Below are 15,096 nucleotides of genomic sequence, written 5' to 3' on the forward strand. Positions count from 1 at the left end.
TTACGGTAGGTACGTATATGTATAAAATTTAATACGTTCTGAAATGCAGATAGTGGTAGATTTGTTCAGCGGCGCACGTATAGCACTAAAAATTGAGGGAATTACCTGAATACGATACTGCGTGAACTTATCTAGGAAGACTAGTGAATGAGATGTGGCGGTCGCAGCTACGACCTCTATTTCTTCTTCGGCCTTGCGGCCCGGCTCGGGCTCTTCGGGAGACTCGGTCATTAAGTAGAAGATCTGTTAAAGAAAAAGGTATATAAACAAATGCTATAGTGATTTGTCAATATTACATAATTATTGGATCTCATGTGGTCTACGGTTGTCTTTATTAGAATTAGGTTGGCTAGCCCAGTAATAAAGTAGCAATGGTCTTTGCGCATACAAGTGTGTATGCAGGGGTGCCAAGCTAATAGATTTTCTGAACGCACCTACGCAACAAACCAATCTGGACGGTATATGGACTAACAATCCATTTCCTGGAAGTCCCAATAGGGTATTTGACACACGTTGAATTTTATAACTAAATCTAGTTAAGTAGATAGAAAATGAGCAATTTATCACAATACATTGGAAATTTAAAAAATATATGGGAATAATAAAAAAATACAAGGCCTTGAAAGTTTCAAAAAAATTCCAAATAGGAAAAAAATAACGATACCATCCGATTCCTTATATTTTATTTAAAAAAATATTGTAAAGCAACCATATACATAAACGCAATATTTCACCGACAAAATCGCAATTTCCTTGTTTTCCATACATTGAAACGGCTTCTAACGTTACATGGTGACGTCACGATGTATTGCCATTTTCTATGAAGCGTTTCGTCAGTAAAGTGCGGGTGCCAGACTTTGACCATCATTTGTGACTTTTGTATTGCTTTAAGACAATGGGTCCCATACAGACATTTGATTTGATACTCAAAACAAACCTGATCGACTGATACCATTCATAAATAAAAAAACCGGCCAAGTGCGAGTCGGACTCGCGCACGGAGGGTTCCGCACCATCAACAAAAAATAGAGCAAAACATGCAAAAAAAACAAGCAAAAAAACGGTCACCCATCCAAGTACTGACCCCGCCCGACGTTGCTTAACTTCGGTCAAAAATCACGTTTGTTGTATGGGATTCCCACTTAAATCTTTATTTTATTCTGTTTTTAGTATTTGTTGTTATAGCGGCAACAGAAATACAACATCTGTGAAAATTTCAACTGTCTAGCTATCACGGTTCGTGAGATACAGCCTGGTGACAGACGGACGGACGGACGGACGGACGGACAGCGGAGTCTTAGTAATAGGGTCCCGTTTTTACCCTTTGGGTACGGAACCCTAAAAAATGTCAAATACCCTATTAAGGCCCACTTGCACCTTTCCACTAACCCGGGGTTAACCAGTTAAACCTGGTGTTTCCATGGTTACCAGTACAAGTTGACACTGAGTAAACGGTTTAAACGCATAACCCCGGGTTAGTGGGATGGTGCAAGTGGGCCTTAATGTATTAGTTTATCGATGTGTTGCGCCTACCTTGTACCCCAGCAGGTCGCCGTTCTGCTGCGCCTGCAGCGGCGGCTGCCAGGCGAGCGCCACCTCGGTGGGCGACAGCGGCTCGGCGCTCACGCCCCGCGGCGGCGCGGTCGGCACGGCCTCGCCCACCCACACCACCGCCGGCGTGCCGCTAGGGCCCAGCCCCTGCGAGTTCACCGCGCACACGCTGATCTCGTAGTTGCGGTCCACTGCCAGATCCGTTAGTACTACTTCTTCGCTCTGAAAATCATCAATAAACATGTGGTCACTGTAATCAACAAACAACAAATCGACTGGACGAGGACAAAGCATCCGCGAGAAGGTAAGGACATGGATCGGTAAGAATCCAAAGAATGACATGCAACTGGGTATTATAGGTATTACCTCTAGACTGAGCATAGTAACGCTACCCCCTCTGCCACTTATACGGTAGTTTTACTCCATCTTCGAATCAATCCCGTGCCGTGATTGGTCCATGTCTTTGAACGGACCAATCACGGCACGGGATTCGCTCACCTCGTCCCCCCGCACCCCCGTATTTTTGGCAGCATCGGTTTCATGAAATAATTGCTCTAAACTCAGTCTAGAGGATTCCTAGTCTATGGTATTACCTCTCAGCTTTACCTTAAAGCACAGGGCGGACACGCCATACATCAAAAATCATTTGCGTTTATGTGTGCACGGCACGTCTGTACACGCGTCATTGTGTATTTGTGGGTAAGTCGCTTTACTGAGAGTACGCCAGAAGTCCGCTAGATTCATGTCGCGGGGCGAGGTAATGCGAATCGGGGCGGGGCGGTGCGTGGCCGTTTTGTATGATAATACTGTTACTTATTCTGTGCTTAAAGCTTTTATTTGGCGAATGTTTATGAATACCTTAATGCCGGGCACTTCTTGTTTCATAGTATGATGGAGAGGTGTGGGGAAGTCAGTCAGGGGCTGGTAATAGACCCGGTAGCCGCCGGTCTGCGTGTCGCCGCTAAAGTATTGTTCGGTAAGCGGAGTCCATTGCACTCGAACGCTACTTGGCGTTATCGGGACCACGTGGAGTTTTTCTATGGCTTTGCTTGGTGCTGTAAATAATACAAACAATTAACGTTATTATACCGAACTTGACTGGCACTGGGTTTAGGCCTGGACGAAAACGAATAAGTACATTGGAAAAGTCCGATATCGATTTCGTAAATCTGTCGTGAAAACAATGTTGTCGAAATGTTCTGGCAGAATACCAGCGATGTGGCTTGCCGCATCACAATGCTGAGCCAGTGCCTTTTCTGTGCCACGACACATAGCTTTATAAATTAATAGTTAATAGTTTTTAGTAATTAAGTTGTTTTTGCATGTTCTTATCTTGTACTATTAATGCCATGTATGTTCTGGGTATGAATAAAGAAATTATCTATCTTTGTAAGATAATATTATTCGTTTTAACAGACGAAACCCGCATATTATACGGACCTGCAGGCAGAGTGCGGACGGTTTCAGTGGCGTTGCTATAGCGACTGGGCCCGATGTCGTTGGTGGCCCGTATGCGGAACTGATAGGCCGTGTACGGCTTAAGCCCTTCCACGGTGTACGACGTCGCGAACGGGTCCACGCGCTCGGGAATCGTCTGCCATGTGGCGCCTTCTTCTTTTTGTTGTACTGTGTAATAGCTGCAAGAAAAAATATTACCAGTTATCTATCACTATCGTCATCTATCGTATACGTAGGTGAATTCATAAGAGCTGGTGCGAGATTTGTACTGAACTGTCAAATTACTCATATAAAATCCATAAATTACGTCATCTATTTTTGACGATTTTTGACCACCCCCCCCCCCTAAAGTCATCCAAAAACCATGCTTTGAATGACCCCGTTTCCTCCTACGTCATGCTACCATCATCCGATGTTCAGACCCGCCTAATTTGAAATGACGTAATTTATGAATAGCCCCTTTCGTGAATCGACTTTAATATAATAGGAAAGATGACCACTGCTGCACTACGGCAGAAGACCGGATCTACAATAATCGGTCGTGCGCTGCACATTCTGATTCATAGGACATCGGTGTAAAGCAGACCTCAAACAAGAAGAAATGTCGCCGTTGAAGGTGATTCGCAATTGAACCAATTCTCGATTGTCTCTTTTTTATTGAAGAATATCTCTTTTTTTATGCTGTTGACAGCTGAAGAGGTGGTGGTGGTGGTGGCATCACGACTTATTTCAAAAAGCTTTAGCGACTTTACCATAGCGGGGATAGTTACCGTAATATGGTGCGGCTCAAGAGTCGTTAGACAGGGCCGGGTGCGCGAACGCGGCACGATTCGACACAGTGAATACCGCCGCCGTAGCGCCCAGTCGCATTTGTGCTGTCACTGAAAACTGGTCTTTGAGCATAGCTGGGATAGTTACCGTAGCGGCGCATAGCCGTCGCTGCCAGGCGTCCACGAGAAGGTGATGTGGTGCGGCTGCAGCAGAGAGCGCGCCACATTGGGCCGAGCGGGCGGCGCGGGCGCGGCGCGGTTCACTGTGGTCAGCACCAGGGCGCGCGCGGTGCCGCCCCAGCCGAGCCGCGTTTGTGCTGTCACTGAGAACTGGTAGTACTTCTCTGACTGCAGCTCTGTAGCCCTAGAAACAAACGTATTGCAATAAGTCGAGTCATAGATAGATTTAAGATACTCTCAAAAGAAGGCATCAAAAGCTTGTTCATAATTACCTAAATGTTCTGTCTGACGGTAGGAATTCTCTTGAAAACTGTTGCTGCGTCGAGCTGTTGAGGTGGTACGAAACTCTGTACGCCAATATTTCTCCGTTGGGATCTTCCGGAACGTCCCAAATGATACGAGCGGTCGTAAAGGTCACGTCGGGGAAAGACACATTGGAAGGTGGGCCGGGAGCTGTAGATATTAAAGTAGGTTAATAAATGTTCAACTATACTTTAATAATAAAAAAATCAGTATGAGGAACAGAATCGTTCAAATTACATCCATTTATAGCCTTATGAACGAACCTCTATATATTAAAAATTTCGAATAAATAGGTATTTTATATACTTTTTTTATGCTTGTATATTGTACTCACTGTCATCGAACGTCCGCACCGTAACAGGAGGATCGCTAAGCGCTCCATCTCCCAATCTAGTGTATCCCAGTACTTGTATCTGATACACAACATATTTACGCAGTTCCGTTAGTGTGATAGTATGCGTTTGGTTGGAGGGTATGGATTGGCATTCCACTTTTTGATGGTCGGGCCTAGGAGGTGGCACTATGGCCGCGTAGCAAACTTTGTATCCTTCGATCAGACCGTTTTGATCTTTAGCTGGGATGTCACCCCATAGTACAACTACTGTTGTAGATGAAGTCGCGTTAGCTGATACATGATCTGGTCCGGAAGATGGTACTAAAAATATACAGAGGTGTTAGAACTAGAAATCCTCAATATAAGGAACATACATGTAAATAAATGAGTTACAAAAAATGCGTCCACTAACAGACAAGATTAGGACGTCACTTTAGTAACCACACTAACTTTTCTCTGGCGCAGGACTGATTAGAAAGATCGATTCGTGTGGTCACCTGTGTAAGACCTGCAATTCGGTTCCTTGTCTTGTTTGCTTGCACTGCTTGTCGTAAAAAAAAATATATTACCGGCTTCTCTAGTCCTTTCGGTGGCCATCGGGCTCTCAGTAGAAATGCCGACCTCGTTGATGGCAGTCATCTGTATCTCGTACACGGACCACTCCTCGAGGTTGGACAGTATGTGGGAGTTGGCCGTGTGGTCCTCTATGATGTTGAACAGTGTCTCGTTAGTGCCGCTTTGCTTGTAAGTTATGTTGTAACCTTTTGGATTGCCGTACCATTCGCTTTGCTGTAACGGCTGAAAATTTTGTATTAGTTTATAGCACACTCTAACTAAAATGAACGATGTACCAAAACGTTTTAAAACGTGAATGGCGCTTGGTTAGAAATGTTAGAATGCCTACTACTTGTAATTTGTAATAACTCTAACGCACATTTTTTATTGAAAGTACAAATTATAAGTAAGAGAAGGAACAAAAATATAGAGTACGTACTTTTTGTAAAATGTAAAACTTTGTAGTACTTACCTAAAGTATTATCAAGATATCATGAAAAATTGGAAAGAAAAATTCAATATATATTAACTTTCTACGATCATAAATTATCATTTATCATAGAAAGTTTTTTTGTATAGTTTATAACGAACGGAACTGAAAAAGGTGTCTCAATTTAAACCATGTTACGTACGCAGGGGACGCAGCTTTTAGGGATCATTTAGACGGCGCGCGAACTCGTATACGATTTTAGTTACATTGCGGACCATTGAGGTGACATCAATTCAGCCGACCGATCAAATGACGCAATGTAATGAAACTCGCATGCGAGTTCTCGCACCGTCTAAATTACTCTAAATGAGCGCTTAGGCAGGAATGATAGTCAAATACTTACGATCCACCTGACGCGGAGATTATTAGCGCTCACTGCCCGTACAGTCACATTCCTCGGCGGGTGCTGCGGAGGTGCTTGGATGGTTTGGAACTCTTTGCACGGTTCAGAAGGCGGTGAAGTCCCGACGACGTTGGTCGCTATTACGCGTAGCCGGTACGTGGTGAACGGCACCAGTCCGGTCACGAGTATGGACTGGGCGTCTGGGGCGTTTGCTTCGAATACTGTTATCCAGGATGAGTTGCGTGCTGTTTGTGCCTGTCAAAATTATGTTAATCAAGTACACTTCTTTTGATCTATTTATATATTTGGATTTTTACAATATGTAGGTACTTTAAATACTCCAAAGAGTTCTCTTGAGAATTTTACAGTACATCTGGTGCTCCATGCAACACCCTGTGTATAATAAGGACATTACGTAACTCTTCGAATTTCCTATTTTTCGCTCTTGTATTGTAAATAACTAGTTATATGCTTTAAAAGGCTGTTAGTGTTTACTTACCTGCACGGTTCTGAGTGAGATGGAAGCCTGGCGTGAACTGCAGAAGCACGGAGAAGGCACCGATGTTGGACGGCGCCAAGTTGCGAGGTGTACCACCCGGCAGCACGGGCTGCATCCGCGACTGGATGACCGCGGAGCGCGCCTTCACTGACGCAGCCAGAACTTGTGTGAGTTACCTGCACGGTCCAGAGCGAGATGGAAGAGTTGCCGTCGAAGCCGGGCGTGAACTGCAGCAGCACGGAGAAGGCGCCGATGTTGGACAGCGCCAGGTTGCGCGGCGCGTCCGGCAGCAGGGGTTCGACCCCCGACTGAATGACCGCGGAGCGCGCCTTCACTGACGCAGCCAGAACGTGTACTGTGTGAGTTACCTGCACGGTCCAGAGCGAGATGGAAGAGTTGCCGCCGAAGCCGGGCGTGAACTGCAGCAGCACGGAGAAGGCGCCGATGTTGGACAGCGCCAGGTTGCGTGGCGCGTCCGGCAGCACGGGCTCGACCCCCGACTGAATGACCGCGGAGCGCGCCTTCACTGACGCAGCCAGAACTTGTGTGAGTTACCTGCACGGTCCAGAGCGAGATGGAAGAGTTGCCGTCGAAGCCGGGCGTGAACTGCAGCAGCACGGAGAAGGCGCCGATGTTGGACAGCGCCAGGTTGCGCGGCGCGTCCGGCAGCACGGGTTCGACCCCCGACTGAATGACCGCGGAGCGCGCCTTCACTGACGCAGCCAGAACGTGTACTGTGTGAGTTACCTGCACGGTCCAGAGCGAGATGGAAGAGTTGCCGCCGAAGCCGGGCGTGAACTGCAGCAGCACGGAGAAGGCGCCGATGTTGGACAGCGCCAGGTTGCGCGGCGCGTCCGGCAGCAGGGGTTCGACCCCCGACTGAATGACCGCGGAGCGCGCCTTCACTGACGCAGCCAGAACGTGTACTGTGTGAGTTACCTGCACGGTCCAGAGCGAGATGGAAGAGTTGCCGCCGAAGCCGGGCGTGAACTGCAGCAGCACGGAGAAGGCGCCGATGTTGGACAGCGCCAGGTTGCGTGGCGCGTCCGGCAGCACGGGCTCGACCCCCGACTGAATGACCGCGGAGCGCGCCTTCACTGACGCAGCCAGAACTTGTGTGAGTTACCTGCACGGTCCAGAGCGAGATGGAAGAGTTGCCGTCGAAGCCGGGCGTGAACTGCAGCAGCACGGAGAAGGCGCCGATGTTGGACAGCGCCAGGTTGCGCGGCGCGTCCGGCAGCACGGGTTCGACCCCCGACTGAATGACCGCGGAGCGCGCCTTCACTGACGCAGCCAGAACTTGTGTGAGTTACCTGCACGGTCCAGAGCGAGATGGAAGAGTTGCCGTCGAAGCCGGGCGTGAACTGCAGCAGCACGGAGAAGGCGCCGATGTTGGACAGCGCCAGGTTGCGCGGCGCGTCCGGCAGCACGGGTTCGACCCCCGACTGAATGACCGCGGAGCGCGCCTTCACTGACGCAGCCAAAACGTGTACTGTGTGAGTTACCTGCACGGTCCAGAGCGAGATGGAAGAATTGCCGTCGAAACCGGGCGTGAACTGCAGCAGCACGGAGAAGGCGCCGATGTTGGACAGCGCCAGGTTGCGCGGCGCGTCCGGCAGCACGGGTTCGACCCCCGACTGAATGACCGCGGAGCGCGCCTTCACTGACGCAGCCAAAACGTGTACTGTGTGAGTTACCTGCACGGTCCAGAGCGAGATGGAAGAGTTGCCGTCGAAACCGGGCGTGAACTGCAGCAGCACGGAGAAGGCGCCGATGTTGGACAGCGCCAGGTTGCGTGGCGCGTCCGGCAGCACGGGCTCGACCCCCGACTGAATGACCGCGGAGCGCGCCGGTCCTTCGCCGACGCCCGTCAGCGCGCACAGCCAGAACTTGTAGTGTGTGCTTGCCTACAAAATACGCAATTTTTTAGGGTTCCGTACCCAAAGGGTAAAAACGGGACCCTATTACTAAGACTCCGCTGTCCGTCCGCCCGTCCGTCCGTCCGTCCGTCTGTCACCAGGCTGTATCTCACGAACCGTGATAGCTAGACAGTTGAAATTTTTACAGATGATGTATTTCTGTTGCCGCTATAACAACAAATACTAAAAACAGAATAAAATAAAGATTTAAGTGGGGCTCCCATACAACAAACGTGATTTTTGACCAAAGTTAAGCAACGTTGGGCGGGGTCAGTACTTGGATGGGTGACCGTTTTTTTGCTTGTTTTGCTCTATTTTTTGTTGATGGTGCGGAACCCTCCGTGCGCGAGTCCGACTCGCACTTGGCCGGTTTTTTTTATTGTACCATTTCTGTAAACTCTATATAGCGACACTCAAGGGACCGGACACTTTTTGACGTGTGAAACGTTATATCGAGTGACGTTATATGGAGTTCACACACAAGGATTATAAAAATCTAAATAATTTTACGGTTTAGACTCACAGTATTTTTAGTCACTCGCGTCACGTGTTACTAGTTAGTGTTTTTGTTAAATGTCAGTACGTCTCACAACAGTCTAAATTCGATTACAGCATTGGGCTCCAGAACATTCATATAAAAGTATAGCTTAGGCCAGCAAAAAACAAACTTATTATACTCGTGTGTCGTATTATGTTAGAAAGAAAATAAAAAATAATTTCTTTGTTACGCTATAGGTAGCTTCACTACAGGTGTACACAAAGTAGCCGTAAACGTAGGACGACAAAAAAAATTGTGGATAGATACTCAAATTTGCAAAACTTTCTGTCTCAATAGGTATGCGTATAGTTTTGATAAAGTTCTGACCAAAACTGTCGACCATTTGAAAGTTACAAGAAGTTTTCGGAAATAGGTATCCGAGATTATTCCAAAGTTTTCAGGAAAGTTCAGTCACTTGCACATTGTTAATAGTGCTTTAAATATTTGATATTACACTTAATATATTTAGAACCATAAGCGCTGTAGTTCTATGGTAAATTCTAAATTCATACGAGCAAATAAAACATATTAATTAATCAAATTTGCCAAAACTACGTACGTAGCTACGTAGGTATATGTACGAGTAGCGAATATTGTGTTTGCTCTACGGTTTAGTGAGTTAGCGGTCTGCATTAGCTGACGACAAATGTGTGTGTCAAAGCCGGCGCGCCACGAAAACGCGACTGCCATCTGCGGCGGTCAAAGGGTTCACGAGTCACGGCTCGGTACACTCCGCCTACGGTTTTGAAATGTTTTTGTTTTCACTAACTAACCTTGTCATTTTATATTGTAATGTGAATCTCTGGTGACTTTACTGAATGCTACAAAACTGTTCAGAGTTCCTTCAATACCGAAGCGGCCGAGTAGATTAAATAATTTTTATATAACAAATATTGCTTAAATATAAAATCTATTTATTAGATTCATTCAGCTTAGCCGTCCTTCTTTAGTTACCAGACCTACTCGTATTCTTGAGAGAGCAGTTACGAATTCTGGTAATACAATATTTACTATGCGTGCAATGAGTAAGATAAGAAAATAAAGAATAGTAAACATTCCAAGTTCTTATTTGTAATAGAAAATAAACCGTGCCACTTTGCTACGAGTGGTTTGATAAATAATTGATTAGATAATTTTCTGAAAATTGTTCAACGTATCTAGGTTGATTCACTTGATAAAGAGATATAAAGTTAAACAACTTTACCTGTAAATTTTCGACTCGTATGCTGGTAATGTTGGCCGGTAGTGTTTCGTTAATAGCCGTTGTTTTGTCATCTTTCACTTGGTAAGAGAGCCTGTATCCCATTAGAATTCCGTTGGATTTCTTCGGCGGCATCCACGATACGCGCACGGCGCGGTCAGAAATATCATCAAATTGTAGGTTCGCTACTTCATCCGGAACTAAAAAATGAGTACAAAAGACTTTAAGAAGATTGCCCAATAAACAGAAAATTTATGTCATTAGTTTCTAATCGCAGATTTAATCGTTTATTATGATTTTGGTTAACCATAAAGTAGGTACCTGGACAGTAGTAAACTACACGCAAATTTAGAAATGGTCTACATAATATTAAACAAGCCAGTGATGATTATTTCTAATAGGCAAAACACTCCGATTAAATAAGAGCATTGAGGTGAGGGTCAGGTCATTGTCGGTAAAAAAGGAAAACGTCTCACCTACATTTTCAATATAAATTACATAAGTACTTACTGTCCTCATTGGTTCTGACCAGAACAAACTCGCTTCGAGGTCCATCCCCTGGTTCAGTGAAACATAGCACCGATATGTTGTAGTCCGTGAACTTTTCAAGTCCACTAATGATGGCCGTTTGTTCGGTCAGCGGATCCAAAAGATTTGGCGGAACACTGACGAGCTTTTGTTCAGTGTTATCTGCTTCTAGTTCGTCCCATCGCCACGCTTGGATTTTGTAACCCTATTTATATATACACATTAAATATTAACACCAAAAAGTTCACCAATCAAAATAACGATTGAATGTAGGATAGTTCGTTTTTTTAGCATTAGAAAAAGACTACGCGATCTTGACGTGTCTTTTAATTGAAAAACACTTTTTAAAAACCAGTAACTATTACTTATGAAAGCAAAATAATGTAAATAATCGTATATGATTCATAATTGTTACATATTTGCCATGACTTATTTTTCAAAAGCGTTTTTCAATAAAAAGACACAACAAAAGAGAATTTTGTTTTCACTGTTATGTTTATTATACAATATGTGAATAAATGTTTTGTGCGTGAATTAAAACTGACAGCATATTTAAAGAGTATAATTAATGAAGTCCAAATGTACCTGGTTGATTCCATTTATCTTTTGCGGATTCGGCGGAGTCCACCAAACAGCGATGGAGGTAGAGTTGGAAGCTTCACAGCGAACACTGTCAGGAGCGGCTTCTGGCACACCTTCCTTTGTTTTGATAGTGTAACTATCAGTGAACACACCCACACCTTTATCATTGTAAGCCGCTATTTGAACGTTGTAATCTTTCCAGGTGATCAGGTCTTGGATCAGATAGTTCCTTTGGGCCTCGTTGGTGATGTTTTGGTTAGTCCAGGGGCTGTTGTCGTAGCCGCGAAGTCTGTATCGGATGACGTAACCGAGGATGTGGCCATTGCGATGTTCTTCTAGAGGCGGCTGCCATTGGGTGATGATTTCCGAAGATGATCGAGCCGAGCCCATAAAACCAATAGGTGGGCCGGAGGGAGCTGCAATGCATACACTTGCTTAATCTGCGTTCAACGAAATTTAAAAAGTTGCATGCTCAGAATTGGCCTAAATATAAGTAATTAAGAATGATGGACGTTTGAAGCCAGTACTTATCAGATCCACAATGCACAATTCATGGGAAAAAAGTTCATTCAAAACAATGTAATTCATATCAGATAAACATGCAAATTAGTGTAAGTGTTAGACCGAAGAGAAATGATTGTTTAACGTGCTTGCAAAGGTAAACTAAGTAATGCAATGACAATGCGAAATTTAATTCATCATGCTAATGCTAGATCCTAAATGTATACTTAATTAAGTAACTGAGAACGTAGCTTATAAAATAGACGCATTCACGAAAGTAACTGTGTTTCTTTTAAATCCAACTGAATACATAGATCACATTCACAATATTAAACCTATAAACATATCTTTTTCAAGTCTTTCTGCATACCTTGGCAGCATATAAGGTCGCTGGCAGCTTGATCACAAAGAGAACAGTTTATTGTAGGGATGTAAACATAAACTCCGTCAAATTAGCTTTAGTAGCAATTTGAGGAAATTTGTGTTCTGATATGAACTATATGAAGTGTCATTTTTAATGCCAATGACCAAATTAAATGTGCCTGTATTTATTTATTTTAGTGCTAATTAAAGAGTTAATTTGAAAAATGTTGTTTGTTAGCTTATTAGTCGGTGTTAATTGACTAAAGCGGATTTCTTAAATAGTGAAACACGTATTCCAAAACTATGTCAACATCAAGTGTTTCATGATTTTCAATTAGTTTTGAAGTAAAAAAGTTACCTTCTTGTGGTAATGTTAAAACGTCCGTGGGGTCGGAGGCGGGGCCTTCGCCCACAGTATTCACGGCTGAAACTCTGAATTGGTAAGAAGTAGCCGCTTTCAAGCTGGTCAGGAGAACCCATCGTTGATTCGCCGAGACGTTTGACGGTTCAGTTACCCAGTTTAACAGAGGATCTGGAGTAGGACCTGTAAATTAATGACATACTTAAGGCGTGTTTGAAACAACCGACCGTTATTTTAGTTTCGTCGGGCCGTAGGGCCAGTCGATACCTAACGGACTGCGTTTCGTTCCTGTCTGATGACGTCACTTACCAAATTCCGGCACAACACGCCTCTGCACAATGAACTTCTGTATCGGCGAGTTCCCATCGAAGCCTGGCGTCCACGAAACGTTAATAGCTCTTTGCGTCGTTGCATCTAATCTGACGGCCCTGACATTAGTCGGGGCGAAGGGTAGTTCAATAACGGACAGCACAGCTTTCCGCGTGTGGTTCCCGCCGGGTGACGTCACGACGCACGAGTACTCGCCCGCGTCACTGGCGCGCACGGCTTGCACTTGCAGCGAGCCATCTGCCGCGACCCACACCCGGGAACCGGCTGTCATAGGCCTGGACACAAAAAATCTCTGTTGGTAAATAGATAACAGGAACGATAAACTCAAATATGAATATTTATAATCTTTAATGGCTAACAACACGCATAGAGTAAGCTGGGTAAATAATTCAGGGCGCGTAAAACGATTTGATATTATTTTTACTAGCATTTAGATAAGATCACTTAAACTTACTGATTATTATGGAACCAGTCGATATTGTATTTCACGTTGGGGTCATTTGAAACCTTGCACTGTAAAGTAGCCGTGTGGCCGAGCAAAACGCGCGTGTCCACCGGGGGTGCAATAATCTGCGTTCTCACTGAAACAAAATGTAGGTACACTTAGTATAAAATAAACCATGTCTATTCAAATAGTCCTTCAGTGAATCTTGAAACCTAGATTAAGAGGTAAATGGAAAACGTCTAGACTTCCAATCAGTTACGCGCATCCGGTTGCAACAAATGATCTCTTTTATTAGAACTCTTTGTTTAGGTGGATTAAATTTTTTACATTTTTCGAAGTCGATCGGAATCAAAAGACTAAAATCAATCTCTGGAGATTCCATTTATCCACGTTTCACTGCAATCAAAATGATATAATACCTAGTACAGTTAAGTAGGCTTCCCCGGAAACGCTGCCCGCGTCGTTGGCGCGCACGCAGGTGTATTTGCCGGTGTCGGCCGTAGTTGTGCTGGTAATGAGCAGGTCTCCGTGCTCTAACGCTTGCAATCTCGCCGACAGATTTATAATCAGGGAGTCTGGAATTATGAATTCATGTCAATGTGCGCTACGACGGCGTAGTCTATATTCCGTGGTGTCTAAGGGTCTCATTATACATTTAGCGAATGTGTCGTCTGCATTACAAAGAGTTTTATGGAATTACTTCTGAACACAAACACTGATATTACGCCGAATGACTTCTAAAAGAAAGATTGTAGCGGCAAAGGTCCTCAACGCATAAATAAATCAAGTAGCTTCAAAATTTTAATATTGAGTTGATACATTAAAAGTTTAAGTTACCTTTATGCTACGGCTACGGAAAATATAACTATGTTATCATTCAATGAGCTTGTTTTCGTTGGAATAATGAGTTTTATGAGGTGAGAAGTACTAGAAACATATCTAAAAAATAAGGTGTTCACCAGTGACTTTCATACCTACCATAAATATAGCTACACATAGGTATATATATTGATATTCTTTATAACCATTAGGTATGCTCTCGCGGGTGTAACTAATAGTCTGTTAAGATAACATTACTATGACCAATGATATGCCATTTAATGACAGTTTAAGGTATCCCTAGCTTCTAATCTAACTTACCACTGAACGAGTTTGATTTTACACCATTGCCGTAAATACGCCAGTGTACCTACATTAGCTCTAGGGGTAATAATAATAACAGTTTGATAAAGCAATACTTACCGTTGAAGTACCAAGTAACGTTGGGAGTGGGCGCGCCTATGGCCCGGCACGCGATGGTGGCGTCTTTGCCGTCCAGCACGGTAAGGTTGGCTGGCGGGCTCTGCATTACTGGCGGGGACGCTACAAGCCACACGCACTAGGGTTAAACACACGCTAGCCATATACGTATACAATACCTACAATTAGAAGAGCGGGAAGTTTTGTTCTTACTTAATGATTTAGTTAAAATGATGGTGATAAGCAGCTATGTTCCAGGTTTAGCTAACAAGTTGTTTTCAAATATGCACGGAAATATTGACATCATATTCCTTTTTACACTCAGCCGGAAATTCTCTATTTCTCACCATTGGTGCTAAAGTTATACTATCAATACAAAAATAAAGTTTAGTCCTTTATCCCTAGATTATTCCATAAATTTATTTTCATTTCATTCAACCGATATTACAACACGTTAATTGTTTAAAATTTAAAACAACCCGCTCACGAAATACTTCACGCTCGTTTATGTTAGTAAGTATCACAAGAAAACCTTATGATCTAACATGCACATTGTAAAATTGAATAAAAACTTTAAAAAACTGATGAAAATGAGAAATGTAGTAG

General features: G+C 44.1%; 1 protein-coding gene across 1 annotated transcript in view; it reads right to left on the minus strand.

The window, feature by feature from the left end:
* LOC134648849 (protein sidekick) overlaps positions 1–15,096 on the minus strand; it is a 59,802-nt gene that overhangs the window by 6,032 nt on the left and 38,674 nt on the right. Inside the window, exons 7-24 of the mRNA XM_063503430.1 lie at positions 14,494–14,613; positions 13,671–13,826; positions 13,261–13,387; positions 12,786–13,081; positions 12,474–12,659; positions 11,255–11,667; positions 10,652–10,874; positions 10,145–10,341; positions 8,181–8,390; positions 5,985–6,239; positions 5,166–5,394; positions 4,597–4,917; positions 4,232–4,412; positions 3,928–4,143; positions 2,992–3,188; positions 2,410–2,606; positions 1,534–1,773; positions 106–243 (exon numbers count right to left, since the gene is read on the minus strand). Of these exons, the coding sequence (XP_063359500.1) occupies positions 106–243; positions 1,534–1,773; positions 2,410–2,606; positions 2,992–3,188; positions 3,928–4,143; positions 4,232–4,412; positions 4,597–4,917; positions 5,166–5,394; positions 5,985–6,239; positions 8,181–8,390; positions 10,145–10,341; positions 10,652–10,874; positions 11,255–11,667; positions 12,474–12,659; positions 12,786–13,081; positions 13,261–13,387; positions 13,671–13,826; positions 14,494–14,613 (3,902 nt within the window). The remainder of the gene's footprint in view (positions 1–105; positions 244–1,533; positions 1,774–2,409; positions 2,607–2,991; positions 3,189–3,927; positions 4,144–4,231; positions 4,413–4,596; positions 4,918–5,165; positions 5,395–5,984; positions 6,240–8,180; positions 8,391–10,144; positions 10,342–10,651; positions 10,875–11,254; positions 11,668–12,473; positions 12,660–12,785; positions 13,082–13,260; positions 13,388–13,670; positions 13,827–14,493; positions 14,614–15,096) is intronic.

The sequence above is a fragment of the Cydia amplana genome, chromosome 6 (assembly GCF_948474715.1).
Source record: "Cydia amplana chromosome 6, ilCydAmpl1.1, whole genome shotgun sequence".
NCBI classification, from domain to species: Eukaryota; Metazoa; Arthropoda; class Insecta; order Lepidoptera; family Tortricidae; genus Cydia; species Cydia amplana.